A 20,647-nucleotide genomic window follows, 5' to 3' on the forward strand; every position below is an offset into this window, starting at 1 on the left:
GGCTTGTTCTTGAATCTTGGCCTTACGCATTTCTGGGCTTTTGAGCTCAACACTCTAGATAGTGCTCAGCCATGACGTACTGCTAGGTGTCTCCAGGCCCCCTGGATGCAAGACATTGGCACGCCTCAATAAAAGCCCGGCCCCGGAAATAATGGGAGACAGAGCGAACCATGGCAGAAATAAACAAAGGGTTCTGCAAAGCTTGTGTTTGCATTGGGTAGAGGGTTACAGCACATGCTGGTTTTCACATTTATAGAGAGCCGGCCACGGACTGTGAAAAGCGAGGGCCCAGCATTAGCACTCTAATAACCAGAAACAGAAATACGCCACGCAAAATCCCAAGCAAGCCAGAGGACAGAAGAAAGACCGCAGGAACCACCGCAGATGCCCAAACCATCCCGATTCCAAATCACAATTCTTTGACAGTCGGATCACTGGTTTCAGAGAGTGCGTGTTTCCAGCGAACGCAGGCCCGGCGAGGCCCCGCGCATTGGGCCCGGCAGACATGGCCCGTGCCATACCGAAAACCTGGGCCCAGGAACGCCTCGCCCAGCACTCCTCAAAGGCACGGAAACACGGGGTTTTTTCCTCTTTTTCATGCAAAAAAACCCGCCTCTCCATGTAGGCGACTCGCAGCACGCGTCCCGGCACGACGTCGCCGAATACGGCCGGCTCGAGAGCCGCAACATCGGCACAGTGACTTTTGGCGACTATGTCATCGACACCTGGTACGGCAACAGCGCGTATTTCCAGAACTTCGGCGACAGCAAGCTCGGCGTGGACCCGGAGGTCGTGCACAGCCGGCGCCGGGGCTTCCTGCCCGTGAAGCCCGGGTTCTGGGTCGACAACTTGTACGTTTGCGACAGCTGCTTCAAGTACACGCTAAACGCAGAGCACATGGCCGCCCATGCGCCCGCGTGCCCGCTCCAGAAACGGTTCCCGCCGTTGGGCAAGGTGGTGTACGTAGACAAGCGGCAGCCGTACGTGATCAAGAAGGTGCGGGGCTATCGGCACCCGTTGTTTTGCCAGAACCTCGCGCTTTTCGGCAAGCTTTTCCTCGACGACAAGCTGGTGTTCTACAACGTGGAGGCCTTTGACTTCCACGTGCTCTACGGGCACGTGCCGGGCGCCCGGGCCCGGCCGGCCGGCCACCTCAGCCCCCTCAAACCCATGGGGTTCTTCTCCGCCGAGGTCAACTCGTACGAGCTGGACACCAACCTCGCGTGCATCTGCATCTTCCCGCCGTTCCAGCGGCTCGGGCTCGGCAGCCTCTTGATCGAGTTCCTGTATGCCATGGCCCGCGTGACGCCAGGCCAGCAGTTTCTGGGCCCCGAATACCCCCTTCTGCCCTTTGGCCGCCGCTTGTACCTCCGCTTCTGGGCCCGGCGCCTAGCGTTTGCCGTGTTTGCGGAGCTTGGCCTGCAGGACGCCGTCACGCTTCTGGACTTGGCCCGCTTGACGGGGTTCCGCAAGGAAGACGTGCTTGTTGCGCTCGAGTACATGGGCGTGCTACAGCGGGGCGGTCCCGGGGACGCGGAGGCGACGCTTCTGGTGAGCAGCACCAGGGCGTGGTGTGACGCGAACGGCGTGGATCCGAAAACGCTACATTGTATGCTCGACCCAGACGGTGTGCTTGTATGAGCGGTGGAGCGGAGAGACGAAAAGGACACGGATGGTTTAATGTGTCGAGGATTTGAGGGTGGGGCGACCATCCATGCGGGCGATGGAATCGGCCGTGGAGAGACTGCGGAGCCAGGGCTCTGAAAGTCCGAAGGCAACAGCAGAGTTCTTGTCTCCACGCAGAATCTAGAGCGGCGTCGTTAGAGTATGATTACTAGAGCATTTTGGTGATGTGGACCTGTCAGAGCAGACATGAATGGTATCAGTAAAGCTATGGGAGCGTGCCCGCTGGAGTGGAACTGCTGGATGCCACCAGGAAGTAGAGCGTAGATATCAGAGTGGACCAGAGCGTGAGCAGAGAGCCGGTCTTGAAGAGCGGCCGTAAAAAAGGAATGGCCAGGGTAGACTACAAAGATACGTTGGGCGGACTACAACAGGACAAGTAGAACCACAGTGTCTCTTTGGCCTTAGACTGATGGAGTGAGATCAAAGAAAAGAAGCAGATACTCTATTTATGCGGACACTTCAGAACCGTACCCGACACAGCTTTTTCGCCCGCCAGATCCAGGCTGGAAATCAAAAAGCCCGTCCCGAATCACACGGCCCATGAATGTTGGGTCTCTGCAGAAAAGCTCATCAGCTTCACATTCGGCTGCCGGATCACCTCGCATCGACGGCAGAACATGGAACAGCCCGATACATTCTCCGCATCACACGAGGAACGAAAATATTATAAAAAAAGGGGGAAAAAACAACAACAACAACAACTAAGCTCTCGAAGTTTTTTGCTTCATTTCCTCAAAGCGGGTCTCCATTGCTGTGGCCTTTACTGCGAATACCTGCAACGCTCGCTGGGCCGCACTATCCCAGACCTCGTACTACATCAACTCTGTTCGGCCAGTTTCTTCGGTTTGCCTCCTTCTGCTTGCTTATAGAAAACAACAATCTCAAATGAAAAAAGAGAGATTCTTCAAGCCCGTAGAGCCTGGCCTGCCAGCCCTCGCCGTGCCGGATCGGCCGAACAATGGTGGTCTAGCAGGCTATGAACGCAGCGATGGCAAAAATGCCCATGGTGAGGGCACCCAAAAAAACAACATGGAGGGGAAAAATACAGATTCGCCTGATATTGCAGGGCCCGAGGGCCTGCTTTTCGTAGAGGAGGATGACATCGACGAGATCCCTGCACGAGGCCAGGCCGTCGGACTTGCCCCCACTGAGAGCCCAGCGAACACCGTCCTGAGCCATGCAATCTCTGTAAATAGCGCCGGAGACCAAATCACCGAACCAGTCCTGGGAACACACGCAGGCCGGCGAATGGGCGCGGCTTCTCAGGATATGGATCAAGACATGTCCCAAAACACAGGGCCTGATAGGACGCCTCCCCGAAGCTTGCTGCAGATGGGCTTCGACTTGTTCAAAAGCCAGATCCAGCCCATCATTGGCAACGCGTCTTTGCGCGACTTCAGGCACCTCTATTCCAAGTACTTCAACCGGCCCGACTACATCAAGCTTGCGTCGAACGAGTACTTCAACGGCATCGAGTACGACGCGTCTCAAGACGCGTCTCTCACACCTACGCCCGTGGGCACCGAGACCACGAATGGCTCCATATCCCAGGAGAAATCAAACGAACAGCATGCCAGGGAACTTGTGGACAGGATGCGCTCGCTACACGAGGCAGACAAGCGCGAACAAGACGCTCGTATATGGAAACGGTACATCGGAACGCTAGATGTGGAAGCCTGGGCCACACGCCCGTACATGAGGCCACTTTCCTACCAGCAGCCGCTCGAGGTCCGCAGATTGAAACCAAACAAAATCAAGAAACTGCTGATTGTCGCGGCCAAGTTCGGGGACTCTGCCGTCATCCGCTTGTACACGCAGCCTGATGCCCGGGAGATCGGACGGCTCCCGGAGGACGTCACGCGCATTTTGTCGCCGCTCATGGACCTCAATCTCGCCAACTTCGAGGCGTTTGTGATCATGGAAACGAGAGGCCGGCTTTCGATCGGCGACTCGTTCTACGTCCAGATCCGGTGTTATCTCAACAACAACACGTTTGCAGAACACGCACGGTACGACGGCTTGGCCGCCAGCGGCGATTGCCCGAGCCCCCTGAAAAAACGCAGAACCGCCACGCCAGGCTCGTTCAACGCCTTGCTGGAAACGGAGGGAGAGACCGTGTTGCGGCTCAAGCAGAAGTCCATCTCGCGATTGTTTGAAAAGCTCCATCTCACACACGCAAATCTGCTGAATGTGGAAGCCGCCTCTGCAGAGGAGCCCGACGGCAGCCAGACCAGCACGCCGAACCCGGAGCCCCAGGCCTCAGACGACCTAAACTTGGACCAGCTCAAGGAGTTCTATCTGTCGAACCAGCAATCGGACTATCTCGAAAACCTTCCCGAAACCACCACCCCGCCGCCCGCCAACTTTGCCTTGCTGTTGAGGCCGTACCAGAAGCACGGGTTGGCATGGATGCTCTCGCGGGAAAAAGAAATGGATCTCATCCAGGAGCTCTCCCGGACAGACACGGAAACGCTCTCCACGCAGAAAATGCAGACGATCCGCCAGCAGGACGATGGCGTGATGAACCCGCTTTGGAACGAGTTCCTCTGGCCCCAGGACCACCAGCTCGACGGGGCCATTGTCCAGCACCAAGAGAAATGTTTCTATGCTAATTTGTACAACGGCGAGTTTTCCACGCACAAGCCGGTGGTGCACAACTTTCTCAAAGGCGGCATTTTGGCAGACGAGATGGGGCTCGGCAAGACGATCCTGACGTTGGCATTGATCCACTCGGTGCCCTACGATTCCGAGCGTGCACCCGTGGGGCTCAGGCACTACGCGTCGAAATCCACGCTCATCATCGTGCCCATGTCGCTTCTCTCGCAGTGGAAAGCCGAGTTTGAAAGAACGAACAGCAACTCGAACCACAGGTGCTTCGTATACTACGGCGATCTGGTCCAGGCAGATCTTTCGTTCATGCTCTGCAACCGGTCCGAAAATATCCCCATAGTCGTCATCACTACGTACGGCACGGTGCAGAACGAATGGGCCCGGCTCAACAAGCTCCGCGACAGCACAGGCCGGCTCCCGAACATCGGGCTCTTTTCCGTGGAGTTCTTCCGCATCGTGCTCGACGAGGGCCACACAATAAGGAACAGAACCACGAAGACTGCGAAGTCTGTGCATGAGTTGGAGCTGCGCCGGAAGTGGATTCTCACCGGAACGCCGGTGGTGAACCGGCTCGACGACATCTTCTCGCTCGTCAAGTTCTTGCGGCTCGATCCGTGGAGCAACTTCTCATACTGGAAGACCTTTGTGACCTTGCCCTTCGAGCAGAAGAAGTTCAACCAAACTTTGGACGTGGTGAAGTCCATTCTCCAGCCAATCTTCTTGCGCCGCACGAAAAACATGAAGCAGAAGGACGGCACGCCGTTGGTGTACTTGCCGGAAAAAGAGGTGGTGATTGAGGAGCTCGAGTTTTCCGAGAAGGAGCAGTTGTTCTACGACTTCTTCAAGTCCAAGGCATACCAGTCGTTCACGGAGGGCATGAAGACAGGCGACTTGCTCAAGAAGTATACGCAGATCCTCACGCACATTCTCCGTCTCCGGCAAGTGTGTTGCCACCCGGACTTGATTGCTTCGAGCAGCGAGCTTGACGAGACGTGGGAAGAAGAACTTGCAGGCTACGAACAGCCGATTGCCCGGGAGAAGTTCGCGCTGGAGACAGCCATGAAACAGGTCATGTACGGCTTGTACAAGACCGTGCAGATCGAGGACTCCGAGTGCTCCATCTGCACGCTGGCGCCAATTGCCGTGGGCGAGCTCACGGTGACCGAGTGTGGGCACCAGTACTGCTTCCACTGCTTGATGGACCACATCAAGTACCAGAAGAACGAGGGCATGGAGCCCTTGTGTCCGCAGTGCAGACACGCGATCTCGAAGTACCGGTTGTTCAAGGTCCTTAGGAGAGACGTGTCGAAGAAGGAGGTCAGGTTCCACACGCACGAGCAGGTGAGCGACCCGTACGCATGCTACAACTTCCTGCTCTACTACTTCAACCCCGAGCGGTCGTCGGCCAAGATCCAGGCGTTGGTGGCACACCTCCGCGAACTCAAGGAGCAGAGCCCGGGCGAGCAGGTGGTTGTGTTCTCGCAGTTCTCGACGTTTTTGGACTTGATCGAAAACGAGCTCAAGGGCCTTGGCTCGGACGGCGACCTGGACTTTGTCGTGCACAAGTTCGACGGCCGGTTGAACATGGTGGACCGGGAGAAGGTGTTGCGGAAATTCACGGCGCAGAACAAGGCGGACGGGCGCATCTCGGTGTTGTTGCTAAGCCTCAAGACAGGCGGTGTGGGGCTCAACTTGACGGTGGCGAAACGGGCGTTCATGATGGACCCCTGGTGGTCGCCCAGCATAGAGGACCAGGCCATCGACCGCGTGCACCGCATAGGCCAGGACCAGAACGTGAAGGTGGTGCGGTTCATTGTGAAAAACTCGATCGAGACCAAGATGCTCCGCATCCAGGAGCGCAAGAGGATGATGGGCGAGGCCGTGGAAGTGGAGGAGGAGGAGCGGCGCAAGCAGCGCATCGAGGAGATCAAGTTGTTGTTCGACGAGTAGCCGGCCATTAGACTTGGTCATATTGGCCACGAAGAATATGACCACCAAGAATATGGCCATGAAGAATATGGCCACGAAGAATATGACCACCAAGAATATGGCCACCAAAATATGACCACGAAGAATATGACCACGAAGAATATGGCCACCAAAATATGACCACGAAGAATAGGGCCACCAAGAATATGGCCATGAAGAATATGGCCACGAAGAATATGACCACGAAGAATATGGCCACCAAAATATGACCACGAAGAATATGACCACGAAGAATATGGTCACCAAAATATGGCCACGAAGAATATGTCCACCAAGAATATGGCCACCAAAATATGACCACGAAGAATATGACCACGAAGAATAGGGCCACCAAAATATGACCACGAAGAATATGGCCACGAAGAATATGACCACGAAGAATAGGGCCACCAAAATATGACCACGAAGAATATGACCACGAAGAATAGGGCCACCAAGAATATGGTCACGAAGAATATGACCACCAAGAATATGGCCACCAAGAATATGGCCACCAAGAATATTGGCTGCAATCGCTACGCAACTTCGGTTCCGTCCTGCACACGGCGCGCCTCGCCAGGCGCGCGCGGCAAGACCAGCGTCCCCGAAAAAAATAACATCCATGTCCACCATCAACAGGCCAAACAGTGAGAAAAAAAAATCCGCCATGCACAACAAAGGTATGTTTTGTCGCCCGCCAGCAGGCGCACACGCGCAGAGTCACATGCTGGGCCGCACAGCACCAGGCGCTCCCGACCCGGCCGGCCTACGCCCCACATCCCCCGTACTAACTCGTGCCCCAGAATTCCAGAATCTACTACTGGACCTTGCAACGGTCTATGCCGGCGCCGATTCGCACGCCTTGTTGACCAAGGCCCTGGTGCCCGTGGCGTTCCACGAAGCCAGTCCCGAAGACATTGTGCGGGCGTACGAGACGTTCATAAGCAGGGAGCCAGAAGCGCAAACCACCTCGGTTTCGCTGAAACTCGGCCTGCTCGACTACAACACGCCCTACGAACTTTTCCACGACGTCAAGTTGGTGTGCGGCATCGAAATCATGCGCCATGGCGTCGGCAGCGCCGTGTACCAGGAAATCGACCAGTTCTACAGGTTCTGCGTCGAGCTTTTGCTCCTGGAGGTGGCGTCCTTGGGGCTCCGTCTTTTCCTGGCAAAGGAGAGGGAGGACGACGAGCTCTTGGAGCTTTTCCGCGACGACTTTGCCCGGATCACGCTGCACCGGTTCGCGTCCAACGGCGAGTTTGTCACGTTCATCCACAAGTACACCGAGCCGGCCGTGCCCATCTACCACAGCGCATACAACTCTCAGCCCGAGCCGGAAGCCAAGACCGTGGTGCAGCCGCTTTTCTCGGGCTTGGTCGGAAAGTCCGTTTTGGACACGCGGAACACCGTTGTGCCGGAGCCCTGGCTGTTGACCAAGGCCGTGGCGCAAAGCGCCGTGCTGCCCACCCACAGCACCATCAAATCGTTCAACAGCGTGTCGTGCAAGATCCCGCTTCCGTCGCAGGCTTCTGCGCAGGTGTTGGACGGCTTTTTCCACCCCAACTGGTACACCATCGAGGCTCCCAAGTGGTTGCAGTACAAGCAAAAGACATTGAAGCCGCCGTTGAACTCGACCTTGGTGAAGAACTGCGATGCCAACGAGTTGCGTGTGCATGAAAAGAGAAGCAACATAGTCTCCCTCGGCCCTGTCATTGACCTGAGAAACTCTGTGTTGAGCGACGATCTCAAAAAGAGAATCTGGTACACCAACATCGGACGGGAGCAGGCCGAAGGAATCGGCAGACAAATCCCTGGCGGTGTGGGACGCGGGGAAGAAGACACGGCCGCCGCTGAAGAGCCCGCCACAACAGGCGCCGAAGAACCTGCGCTGGAAGAAGCGAGCGTGGACGATATGGATGTTGACACGGCAAAGGCCCAGGGCCCTGCTGCCACCGGCGAAATCAAGCTCGAGAACTTGGTGCGCTATGTTCCCGAAGCCGAGGACTCGCTCGAGCAACTAAGGAAGGACAGGGCTCGGATCCTCAAGGCGCCACATGAGATGCAAAAAGTCATTTCGCTCACCTTGTTGAAACTCAACAAGTTGCGCCAAGAGAGGTACTTGCACAGCACATCCCCAGCCAACCCGTCTGTTGCGGAGACGATACTCTACAAGAAGGCAGTGAAGCTATTGGCCTTGTTGGCGAGGTCCAGTGTGTCGGACCAGAAGAAGCTCCAGATACAATTGAGCAAGAAGATCCCGGTGCTCTTGAACGAATACCAAGGTGTGTTGCCCGGGCCCATTCCCGCGAAGCCCATTCCTGCGAACAAGAGCGGGAGGTTGATGGGCATCAAGGGCCCCCACAAGAAGAAGGGCAGGTTTTTGTAATCTCTGTGTACAACAATAACCCGACGAGCAACGTGTTTATCGCGCGGCTGATTTAAACAAGTGTATATTGGGGGTTGAGTCGACGTATATTACACAGGAAGCGTGGCCGGAGCACTTCAGACATCCACTCCGATTGAGAAGAGGTAGATTAAGTACAAGTTCAAGAACGTGATGGTGACCCACGTGGCGATGGCCACAGCGTTGAGCCAGAAGCCGTTCTCGAACGTGTGTCTGCGGAGATTGTCCAGGAGCTCGGGCTCCGAGGTGTAGTAGCGTCTGGACACCTGGCGTGCGATCAAGGCCGACGTCTCGTCCGTGGAGCCGTTCTGTGTCGCCACCGGGTCGTTCGGCTCGTACACCGTCATGTACTTGCGCGTGGCCGTGAAGTAGATGAGCGGCGCGCTGACCACAGGGAGAATAAAGCTGAGCACAACTTGCGACAAGTTCATGATGGTCGACACGCCCTCGCGGCCCATGACCGAGATGAAGATGACCACGGGCACGATGGCGAGCACGCGCGTGACGAGCCGGCGCACCCAGGGCTTGAAGGACCAGTTGATGAAGCCCTCGGACACAATCTGGCCGGCCATGGTGCACACGATCCCCGCGCTCTGGCCCGAGAAGAGCATGGACAAGGCGAACACAAGCCCGGCGGCGGGCGAGATGTAGTGGGAGAGCAACTCGTAGATGGACAAGAGGTCCGCGTTGTCCGCGTCGGGCTTGCCGTACAACGTGGCGCCCGCCACGATCAAGATGGCCGAGTTGACGAACACGGCGATGAGGAACAACGAGAGCACGAGCTCCGTGTACGAGAAGTTCAAGCAGTGCTTGATGGCCGCGTACGACGGCTTGTACTTGCGTGCAAGCAGCCTGCCGTCCGAGAACTGGCGCAACTTGCTATGTGATACGGGAAGCGGGCCGCTGAGCTCGGCCTGCTGCCGGTGATCTTCTAGCTGCTGGCCGTCTTCTAGCTGCTGGCCGTCTTCTTGCTGCTGATTCTCTTCTTGCTGCTGGCCGTCTTCATATGCGCAGTCGTCCTCATATGCCCGGGTGCCGTTGGGCGTGCCATGCTTCACGTCGTAGTCTTTCAAACGCGACTGGACTATGGACGAGCCGAGGAAAAGCGAGTGGGGCATCACGGTGCTGCCCACAATGCCGCAGCTGAGGAAAAGCGCGTTGGACTCGCGGAAGAGCACGCCGTCCACCGGCAAGAAGCCGCGCACGATCTGGCGCGCCGAGCCCGGCGCAAAGTCCACGCTGAAGAGCTCCCAGGCAAAACACACGCAGGTGGCGGCCACCAAGCACGTGACGGCGATTTCAAAGAGCCGGATCTGGCGCATGGAGCCGTCCTTGTGGTAGGCCAAGAGCACGCAGAGCACGTCCAAAACAGTGATGAACGTGCCGGCGACGAGCGGGATGCCAAAGAGAATCTCGAGCGCAATGGCCGTGCCCACGACCTCGGCCAAGTCCGTGGCCACTATGGCAAACTCGGCGCACACGTACATGCCGAGATTGAGCCACCAGGGGAACGTCAAGCGGCACATTTCCGCCAAGTCCAAGCCCGTGACCGAGCCCAACTTCACACAGAGGCACTGGAGGATCACGGCAAACACGTTGCTCATGAACACCACCACCAAAAGCGAGTATTTGTAGTCGGCGCCCAGCGCCACGGCCGTCAGGTAGTTGCCGGGGTCCATGTAGGCCACGGACACCATGATGCCGGGGCCTATGAACGACGCGTACTTGCGGAGCGCACGTGACGCCTGCTGCCATGTCTGCTGGCGCTTGTTTGGTGAAGCTACCCAGCGGCCCATGGTGGAGAAGACTGGTGTTGGTGAGGTTTAGGGAGGGGTTGGAAGGAAGGTGATCTGGCGCCTGGTTGGTTCTGCTGCGCCAGGGCCAGGCGCGCGCAGGGCCGCGCCATTTCCTGGGGCGAGGTTCTGGCCCAGCGCGGGGGGAGAGGAAGCTGTGGTTTTTGTTTGGGTGAGCTCTTTGTGTCTGTGAGGTTTTTTTTTTTCTGTGAGGTTTTTGGTTCTGTGAGGTTGCGTCGGTGAGGTTTTGTCGGTGGGGCTTGTGGGGTTTGGTGGGGCTTGGAAATATTGTGGGGAGTCTTGGTGATAACTAGAGATGTAGTGGATCCGGGGTTATTAGGTGGCTCGGGCTAGTCGTGCACCCAGGGCCCAGGGCCAGAGGCGCGGGGCCGAGCTTGGAGCCATGCGGCGGTGGCGCGGCTGCATGCAGGACACGGCAATGGCAAGCCGGTCATGGGTCTTGCCGGCACGACGAAAAGACATCTGGTGACAATTCTTGTAGAGGCCAAGGATTTGGGGGTGTTTGGGTGTCACGCTGATTATAATCAGAGTCGCCGATTGAGCACGTGTGAAACAATTGTTTAGTCCCTCAAGAATTGATTCACACCTTCTTCGCACCTCTGCTCGGCTCGTCCATTGGTGCTGAATATATCCAAATGCCAAGGCTCCAAAAATTAAAAACACACAAAATAAAATTTTAGCAAGGTTTTGAGGTCTGTTTACGATGGGCAAATTTCTTACTTCGACCATGATCCGTGTTGTTTGTTGAACCATTCAAACCCAAACTACGTGTTTTGTTCAGTTGAATTGGTAGCTATTAACCGAGGACCCTCACTGGGATTTTAGCTGTGTAGAGTTTGGGCTCAAAACATTTTCCTGGTGTTTGCCGCTTCTCTTCGGCTCGATCATTCGCTTCTACTAAATAGAATCGAGTACTAGATCAAAGCTCGCAACGATGCAGTGAGGAATTTTCTCGTCGCGAGTCTCTGTCCGTAAGTTCCTTGGTTTCCTTGATTTCTTCCTTCCCCCTATTTGCTATTTGAATGACCTTTGTCTCTTTGTTTGTCTTTGTGATTTTCTCTATGGTCTCTCTGATACCTCTATTGCTCTGAGCTCTCTGTTTGTTCACATTCTCAACTTCAATTTGCATCTGTTTTCATGCGTTCAGCTTTCCCAAAACCGTGCGCTGTGTAAAAGCAGTAATTGAACAGATATCCCTCTTCTTGAACCTCAAGTGTATTTTGCCTGTGGATTCTCGTGGGAGTCCAAAGGATTAAAGTTCTAGGTCTGGTACTGTCCCCAGATCGTAGCACGTATCAGACGACGGAATCCTAGCGAGTTTCAGTAAGTTTCAAGCATGGTTCAGAAGAGCAGGTCAGATTAGAGTATCAAGAAATTCAGCAGTCGCTCAGCCGAATTCCCGCAAGCCCAGTTTGAGCATTTTCTCATGATATAAAGCAGCTTTAAAGATGAGTACTTGACGGTTGCATGCGATACAGCCGAACGACACATTTTACTGGATACCCAAAATTCGATGTAGAAGCAGTCTGGAAACCAAAGAAAAAAAAAACATTGCACTTGACCAGGTTGAGTCGCAGAAATCCGGGCTGAGAGAAGAACCTAGAACACTACGTCAGTAAAACTTCGAGTATAAATTATATAGTTTCAAGGGTTTATATTCCTAAACCAACTGTTAGGCTCTTCTGTTTTCAGATTATGAATCATAAATTCGGGGTATAATAGGAGTCGGCATGAGAAGGTTTGATTGTGTATTTTACATATGCTGATAGGATCTTTGAAGTAACTTATTTGCTTTATCGCTACAACAAAATAATGATCTAAGAATTGGTCATACATATACACAAAGCTATGTATCAAGCTATATACATAAATATGTAAATAATAAATCAGTAACTTACTTAGTAAACTTGTTTTGAGCCTATAAAACCTAGATTGAATTAGTATTTCACTATTCCAGAATCTTAGCTATACCTGTTTCTCTGAACACAAGTTGTAGTAATTTTGAAGCCCGCGTATTATTGATAGCTAATTTATCATCTGGTTTCTAAATGATGAATACTAGTTTTGCAAGTCTTTTCTGCACATAGAAAATTCTGCCTAGTTTTAAATACTCGGAATGTATACCGAAGCACCCAGCAAAAGTATCATTGACGTCCCATGCTCATACGTATTGTATTGCTACCTAATTGATTGCCCCATCTGCCAAAACCTATTCAACCGAAACCTATCCAGCTGCAACATATTTACTCACACCTTCTCACCACAACAAAAACAATGTTCAATATTTATGGCACATCAATTTAGTCTTCTAAATCCTCAAAATTTAGCTAGAATAGTGAAGGCTTTCTGCTCGCTGGGAGTCACATAATCTCATGAATGAGTAAATTGTTGCCACTTTTTCGATTCTACATCAAAAGCTGATTCCTTTCACTCAAGTAGTTGGGGTTTCCTTTTTTTGAGCAAAAATAGTAAGATTAGGCCCTGGCGTTTGGACGTCAGTCACCATATTGTATTTTGCACGTCTTTGTGGATCCTAGCTCCTCAGTATTCCAACGGCTTTCCAAAGTATTTTCTTTATTTTGGTAGTGCTCTTACCTGTCTACTAGGGTTCAGTATGTAAATAAAGTCTAATGAAAAATATCGAGGGTATGTAATACTGTAAGAAGATTAAAATAAAATCAACACCTAAACCCATATAGGTGGCTTTTAATTAAAAACTTAAGTTAGATATGAAGATATAAACAAGACACCTAATAGCTTTATCTACTATATACTAAGATCTAAATCAGATATATTTCATAAACAAAATTTTCTTTCTTGAAGTATTTTATGTTTTTTTCCTTGGCTATGAAATTTATGCTTCTACATTTGTGATATTTTCTTATCTTCCAAGCGAGTTATTTCTTCAAATCAAAGAAAGTGTATATATGTAATTCAGGTTCTACAAGATTTTATTAGTTTCCATTCTTGTGGTATTTTATACTAAATAAATAAATCTATACCAATTTAGAACCAAAGCGGGCAACGGCGGTAATAAATAAATTTTCCGTAGCTGTATCCCCTCTGAAGTATTTTTGAAAGTTTTTTTCATTATACCAACCTTTTTATAATGATATGTTCTTGAAATTGTTATTAAATTAAATAATATTTATATAGTGGGAGTGTAGTCAAGTACTCATTCAGACCCTCGGTACTTCTCGTACTTATTTTGTTTCTGAAACATTATAAATCGGATTATAATAATTTATTTTCAGAAGGTGGGCTATTTTAAATTTCGGGAACATTTACGTTGTATACCGCTCGAAGCAAGAACATCAAACCTGACCTGTATTAAAAGTAGAATCTTTCATTGGAAAATAATATGATGAACAATGTACGAAATTAAATGAAATTATTACATACATTATCAATGATGTTTTATGTGAACTATATGAACCTATATCTCATGAATATCTGGTAACCCGGATATTTTCTCTAGCAATTTTTGCTTCAGGTTAAGACATTCGTGCATATGAAGAGAGTTTTGAGACTTAAATAATACATATGGAATGGGTATTCTTCTGCAGGTATTAAAATTATTTAATAGGAATATAAGGGAATTCATTTTACTATAATTTCTTATTTTGTACGTAAACTGTCTTATTTACGATATTTACATTCTTTTGAATCGCACTATGTTTGTTTTAAATTTTTATATTTGTCTGGCTAATTCATGACTTAGTTTATTCTTTCTTATCATGTGCAATCTATTTCCCTAGGTTAAAGGTGCTCTACCGGGGTCCCCCGCTTCCTCTCGAGGCCCTGGGGCTCTCTTTATTTATGGTTTTTATTTCTGCGTCAATATTTATTATATTGTAATTCTTATTAAGGTCACAAACTTAATATAACATAATCTAGAACTGTCTTACCGTGGTAATGATAAATATATAAGCTAGAGTATAATATTACTTATGCGAATTTAGTAAATGTGATGTAATGAATGGGTCAGAGAAGTATAAAAAGACAGAATGGAAAAGTGAAGAGAATCGAAATGTTACTAGACTCCACATGTCATGAGGTATATCAATGCACACAGCCGGTCTCAACACAAGTTCCCCAGCATCTTTACTTTAGAGCCGGACTATTGTCCAGAGACAGATTTGCTTCAGAGTCAGCAATAAATAGCCATAGTCCGAAGTTATTTGAAGCCAGAGACTATTTTTTGGAGCTAGATACTACTTTTTAGCGCCAGAGATCATATAAAGCCAGATGATTATCCAGAGCCAGATTATTATCCACAGCTATATATCATTCTTCAGAGCCAGATTATATTATTAGCCACATAACGTTTCGAGCCAGATTTTTTTTTCAGAGCCATGGTTATATTCAGAGCTACAGAATATATCCAAAGCCCGAGATTATATTCAGAGCCAATGACTATGCTCAGAGCCACAGATTATATTCGGAATCAGAGATTATACTCAGAGCTCCAGATTTTATTGCCAGATTCTTATTCAGAGCCAGAGTATGTCTTGAAAAGGAGCAGAAGCTCAAAAGTGTACTTGATAGTCTTGACAGTCTTGGAGCCAGATCTAAAAGAGATAGTATTATGGATCGTCAACCGTATTGATGTATAGAATATATACCTTGCTTATACACTATAACTAAAGAGATATTAATTTATCCCTTAGGATATGAGTATATATATAGCATTCAATTCACGTTCATTAGCATTAGCATTGACATTCACATTAACACACGAAGGGGGAATCAAAAACCAAAGGGTATATATGATTATTTTATATTCTGTTGAATTTTAGTATTATTTTAATCATTACTATTTATAGTGTGATACATGATATAATTAATATGATTATCCTTTCCTTGTAAACCATTTTACTTAATCTTCATTTGGTATTTGATGTTTGAAGAGTATAGTTTTAGCTGTAGATCCTTCATCTAGATCTCCCCTTACTACTATCTCAACATGTATTACAAGATCTTTTTCTAGACATGCTATGCTCAGCCAATGTTTTACTCAGAGCCACAGACTATACTCAAAGCCAAATTCTTATCCCAAGCCAGATTATACTCAAAACCAGAAATAATATCTAGAACCACAGACTGTGATCTCCGACTCAGAAACAGTGCCGAAACAAGCCATTTTTTAGCTGGGACACCGGGGTCCGAACCGGAGCTGGCGAACCCAGCCTGTTGCAGACCTGCAGGGGGGCCATACCCCAGCTTTGGATGGCTGCGAACCAGCGCTCACCAATAAAACATCAGTACCCCAGCCCACCGGATCACCACCATTAGCAGCATACCCCCACCATACTACCACACTCAATACTACCATACTCCATACTACCGTACCCCATACTACAATACCACATACTACAATACCACATACTACCATGCCCCCAATACCATAGTAGTTTTCAACACCCAGCCAGCAGCCAAAACCCACCACCAACACCTCCACCACCTCTGCCACAAATACACCCCCTTTCCCAATCATACCCGCCCCCGAGACCCCGGCCCGTCACGTGACCCGCGCCTCCCGCTCGCGCAACACACAACTCCTCAAATCACCCCCTGATTCTTCCCTGCCAATGCTGCTCTCGTTCCTCCGGCCGCTCCGAGCCAGCTCGCGCCGATGCCCACGGCCACCCGCGCGGCCGCCTGCCAGAATGCTTGCCTCCGCCAACGGCGGCGCCGTGCCCGCCAGCTTGCGCCAGTATGAGCGGCGGTTCCCCGAAGACGCGGTGACGTGCGCCAACATCGACACGTATTTGCAGCTCCGGCGCCACGACGGCCGCGCCAACAACGTGGTGGCCGGAGTGTTCTACGAAAACGCCGCCGTGCGGGGCGCCCTGCAGTTCCTCGACGTGCTTCTTGCAGACCCCCTTGCGGGCGGCAGCGAGGCCTGGCACCGGCAAGTCCAGGCGCGGCCGCTCACGCAAAACACCATATTCACCCACAAAAACAGCGCCTTGCCGCTGGTGCTCCCCACCGCATTTGCCCGCCAGCTGCACGCCGTGTGCGTAGGCCTGCCGGTGCTCGACGCCGACACGCGGCCGCGTTTCCCGGGCGCGTTGCCGCCGCTGCCGGCCGCGCCCAACTACCTCCAGCTCATCGAGATCAACAAGCCGCAGGACGTGGACAGCCTCGCGGACGTGTGCTCGTTCTTCATCCACGTGACCGCGGACTTGGCCGGCGCCCCGGACCGCTGGCCGCGCCACGTGCGCCACAAGGTGCTCCTCACGGTGGTCGACAGCGACGAGTACACGCCGCGCTCGCTCGAAACGACGCCCGTGGCGTTCTGTGCAGCGCCGGACGGCGCCCGCCACGTGATCAAGGTCAACAGCCGCGTGCTTGCGGCCGGCATCGACGCCTTCTACCGCTGGGACACCCGGGCCGCGTCGCAGTACTTCGAGAGCGTGCAGGCCAGCAACGTGCTCGAGACCGCCAAGTTCCTCCTGTGGCACGTGCGCACGGAGAACGTGCGGGCATGGACGCTTCTGCTCATCCGCCGGGACATCGCGGCCGGCCTGCTCTCGGAGTCCCAGCTCCGCCAGGCGTACGACGACTTGCGGCTCCACGACTTGGTGCAGGGCAGCCGCCACATGCACGCGGAACTCCAGACGGTCCTCGCGCCGCAGACACGCGCCTTCTTCCGCAACAAGCTCCCCTGGTACATGCTCTACCTCCAGAACGACAACGTCGAGTACACCGTCAAGGACTTCTTCAGCGCGCACTTCATGAGCAGGAGCATCGACAGCTACAGCTATCTCCGTGGCCAGCTCGTTGCCCGCCTCCAGGAACACAAGTACGCCCACTACTCGGAGAAGGACCGCCTGCGGGTGCACAACCCGCTCCAGCAATACAAGGCCGACCTCATCAACACGCGTGTGCCCCAGGAGATCCAGCGGGCCGTGTACTCGGCGCTCGTGTCCGCCTTCGTCTACTACCAGCTCCCGCTCTCGGCGCTCGCGCTCGCGGGATACATGTGGGTCGGCGTCGAGTCGCAGACGGCTGTCGCCATCGCCGCGTTGGGCTGGGTCGTGGGCTTCAACCACGTGTCGAAGGCCTGGCATGACTTCACGGCCACCTGGCTCAAACGGCTCTTCGAGGACGTCAGGTTGGTCATTTCCCGGGACTGCATGGAGGACGGCCTTTTGAAAGAGCTCAATGCCAACTTCGAGGGCGCCAAGGAGGTGGCGGCCGTCAAGCAGCAGGTGCTCGCGGACTTGGAGGCGGTCTCTCCGCCCCGAGACTAATGCCTGCGTTCACCAAGCCGAAACAGAAACTGTATACGTAGCTTGTGGTAGTGATGACAGTGCACTTGATTAGCATACTTACCAATAAATAGAGACACTAAATGCTGCGGCATTCCGAACCTCGCTTTCCCTCTCGACGCATTCCAAACAGCCGAGTGTGCGGCCTACGTTGGAGGCGCCTGGGAAGCAGGCGCCTGGTCCGTGGCAGCTTGTGATTTGTTCTTGAGCTTGAACTCCAAACGCTCAAACTCCTTGTTGGCGATTTCTTCCTCCGGGTCAAGGATCTGCACAACTTCGCTCACTTCCTCAATGTAGTGTTTGAGCATGGCCTCAATGCCTCCTTTCAAAGTATTTTCGCTCGAGGAGCACGACTTGCACGCTCCCTGGAGCTTCAAAAACACCGTGCCCGTTTCTTCGTCAAACGCCTTGAACTCAATGTCGCCACCATCGTCTTGAATGGCGGGTCTAATTCTCGTGTCGATCAACTCTTTGATCATGGCAACAATCTCGGAGTCGTTCTCAGAGGCAGCAAATGAGTCCGCCTCTTCCAAGAGCTCCCTGGTGATCACGGGCTCAGTTTTCAGCGTCAAAAACTTGTCCAACACCTCCACCACTTCCGGCCTCAAGTGGGCCCAGTTTACATAGTCCTGCTTGCTGACCGTGATAAAGTCACTGCCGATCATAAGCGACTTGACGCCCGCAAGCTTGAATAGTTTGAGGGCCAAGGGCGAGTGCACCGCTTGCAACGTCGTGGAAAACTCGAAGGTTTTGTTACCTGCTGGCGACACAGGCACTGGCGACTCAAATTTCAAAGCGTTGGCGTTGGGTGTGGGGAATGTCTTGAATGAAAGAAATCTGGCCTTGGCGCCAGCACGGATATACGAGAGTGCGTGTCTGGCGGCTAAGTTGTGGTTCAATGAAAACATTCTGAGAAGATAGAGATGTGTTTCGCTAGAATGTGGAATTTGAATTTGGGTGTTTCTGGTTTGGAAAAGAAAATGGCACTCAGGGAATCGTTTCCGATAGTTTGAGCTTGATGTGAGATCGCCGGCGCTTGCGATAACTATATGGATGCTTGATTGAGTCTCTTGAATGTTTCAAACAAGTAAAAGTCGTGAAATTAAAATGTTCCCTTAGAGTTGGATATGGAAATATAAAACAATTGCAGTGAAAACCCAGGCTACTCTGTGTATTTTATACAATGGAAAACAAAGGAAGAATGACCACGGAATGAGTCTCCGATCCTCGCTTCCGAAATTTTGTAAGGCGATGACCGCAAACCCGCATCACGTGACTCGCGGGCCTGCGACACCGTGTCAGCTGAGTAAGCAGATGCCCCATTGGCCGTCATTGCCCTTGATCATGTGAAAACTCATATCCACTAAGGTTGGCTCAATAGTGTAGCGAAATACTGTTGGCATTATGGGTGTGTCAGGATACCACAACTTTGTGTGGCGGAACCAAAATTAGCACGCAGAGTTTGGGCGGGCACGTGACCATCAAGAGCTGGCTGCATTGATAACCTCTTCTAGTCTATTCCGTAAGTTCTTTACATAGTTTACAAATGTCAAAGCCTTTGGATCTTCGGGGACGTAGCTTGTTTTGTTTTTTCGAAATCGAAGTGATTTGCTTCCAATTTTATGTTTATGTCGAGTGAAAGATTCGGATAACTTCACGAAGTGCGACGGAGCTAGTTTTAGGATTCATGATATAAAGGCGAATCAAAGAGAACTGTCATTCTTCTTGAACTTCTCCAAGAAAATTTGCTCTAATCAGAAAAAAAAGTTTTCTCTCAAATGCTGCTTTTGAACTTTACACCTACGGATAGAAACGGCTGTGGTCAAACGACCATACGCAGAATACAGCATGCTATTCATAGTGCCTTATATTTGCCCACCAATTCCCCGCTTGTATGATTTGAGACTGTCTCGAGTATATCCATCCAAGCAGCGAGCTTAGAAGCTCCTTAGAGATGGGATCAAAATACAGGTTTGAGACACGAAAAACTCTATATATGTGATGGTGATCGGGTATAATACAGGCTGTTTGATCTGATACGTATTTTGGATGGGATGAATATCGTAGGTAGAGTCCAGAAAATAGTGGTATCGCTGGCCTGTTATCGCACTTGAAATTTTGCTAGACGTGTGTAATCTTGGTTTAGCTTCTGTCATTAAATCAGCTAGAAAGGGCTAACCATAACAAGCTCTTTCCTGTAGGCTCATATTTCAAGCCCTTGCCTAGAATTATCGAGGGTTTGGGAAACAGTTTCTGGTTCTCCATGGGTCAGAGAAGTTGTGGCCTGTTCCGTTTAACTAGTTTGACTTGTGGGGTTGGATTTCGCTCCTCCCCATAATGGAAAGGGGCACAAGAACAGTTAGAGCTGGTTTACTTTCAGGCTCCCAAAGAAGAAAGAAATTCCACAGCGTTAAACTTCATCTTTAAAGTCCCCAAAAGCTAATAGTGAAAAGATTTCAAAGCTCTTTTAGCTAACTCAAATGGGGACAGGGAACAAAATATTGGAAACATCACTTTTGGGAGGGCCGAACGAATAATTGGATCCGATGGGGCAATTCATAGTGGCTTATCGAGAACCACAATGATTAAGAGAGTGCCTGCATTTGACAAGTCTCATGTACTACCGAGGCTACCCCACAAGTTTTCGCACGTTGTGGCACACGACGACCGAGGATAATATTTAATTTGCAAAAATCTTTAATCAACCTTAGATTGCATTCCACGAGGTAGGCTTGGTGGAGTTTTGATAAGAATCATCGCGCAGTGTGCATACACGAGCAGCAAGAGTCGCGATAAGAAGTTGTGCTCATGGCCCACGTGTGCCAAGTCCCTTCTCAAAATTGATGACGACATCGAGTTAAATGTGCTCAAGGGTCTTACAGGTGCAT

The 20,647-nt window shown here is 51.3% G+C and overlaps 7 protein-coding genes across 7 annotated transcripts; 5 read left to right on the forward strand and 2 right to left on the reverse strand.

Annotated features, from left to right (window-relative positions):
• Nucleotides 1-597: 597 nt before the first annotated feature.
• On the forward strand, nucleotides 598-1,641 carry SAS2 (Sas2p; the record flags this gene model as incomplete). The annotated part of the gene is made up of 1 exon (XM_018858621.1): nucleotides 598-1,641. The coding sequence occupies one exon, from the start codon at nucleotides 598-600 to the stop codon at nucleotides 1,639-1,641; it is 1,044 nt and encodes a 347-aa protein (XP_018714637.1).
• A 1,326-nt stretch (nucleotides 1,642-2,967) lies between these two features.
• METBIDRAFT_34398 (uncharacterized protein) lies at nucleotides 2,968-5,619 on the forward strand (the record flags this gene model as incomplete). Its single annotated transcript, XM_018856469.1, has 2 exons — nucleotides 2,968-3,201; nucleotides 3,238-5,619. Coding segments are annotated over 2 exons (2,616 nt in total), but the record flags the coding sequence as incomplete, so codon positions are not given.
• Nucleotides 5,620-5,703: 84 nt separating this feature from the next.
• Nucleotides 5,704-6,246, forward strand: METBIDRAFT_21500 (C-terminal helicase domain-containing protein; the record flags this gene model as incomplete). Its single annotated transcript, XM_018855082.2, has 1 exon — nucleotides 5,704-6,246. A coding segment is annotated over one exon (543 nt), but the record flags the coding sequence as incomplete, so codon positions are not given.
• A 742-nt stretch (nucleotides 6,247-6,988) lies between these two features.
• On the forward strand, nucleotides 6,989-8,650 carry METBIDRAFT_35672 (uncharacterized protein; the record flags this gene model as incomplete). Its single annotated transcript, XM_018856640.1, has 1 exon — nucleotides 6,989-8,650. One exon carries the CDS (start codon nucleotides 6,989-6,991, stop codon nucleotides 8,648-8,650), a length of 1,662 nt encoding a protein of 553 aa, XP_018714640.1.
• Nucleotides 8,651-8,766: 116 nt separating this feature from the next.
• On the reverse strand, nucleotides 8,767-10,464 carry SMF3 (putative divalent metal ion transporter; the record flags this gene model as incomplete). The annotated part of the gene is made up of 2 exons (XM_018856825.1): nucleotides 8,767-9,624; nucleotides 9,727-10,464. The coding sequence occupies 2 exons, from the start codon at nucleotides 10,462-10,464 to the stop codon at nucleotides 8,767-8,769; spliced, it is 1,596 nt and encodes a 531-aa protein (XP_018714641.1).
• Nucleotides 10,465-16,151: 5,687 nt separating this feature from the next.
• On the forward strand, nucleotides 16,152-17,741 carry METBIDRAFT_77014 (uncharacterized protein; the record flags this gene model as incomplete). The annotated part of the gene is made up of 1 exon (XM_018858622.1): nucleotides 16,152-17,741. The coding sequence occupies one exon, from the start codon at nucleotides 16,152-16,154 to the stop codon at nucleotides 17,739-17,741; it is 1,590 nt and encodes a 529-aa protein (XP_018714642.1).
• A 164-nt stretch (nucleotides 17,742-17,905) lies between these two features.
• On the reverse strand, nucleotides 17,906-18,667 carry METBIDRAFT_10327 (uncharacterized protein; the record flags this gene model as incomplete). Its single annotated transcript, XM_018853740.1, has 1 exon — nucleotides 17,906-18,667. The coding sequence occupies one exon, from the start codon at nucleotides 18,665-18,667 to the stop codon at nucleotides 17,906-17,908; it is 762 nt and encodes a 253-aa protein (XP_018714643.1).
• Nucleotides 18,668-20,647: the final 1,980 nt, after the last annotated feature.

The sequence above is a fragment of the Metschnikowia bicuspidata genome (assembly GCF_001664035.1).
Source record: "Metschnikowia bicuspidata var. bicuspidata NRRL YB-4993 chromosome Unknown METBIscaffold_1, whole genome shotgun sequence".
In the NCBI taxonomy this organism is placed as follows: Eukaryota; Fungi; Ascomycota; class Pichiomycetes; order Serinales; family Metschnikowiaceae; genus Metschnikowia; species Metschnikowia bicuspidata.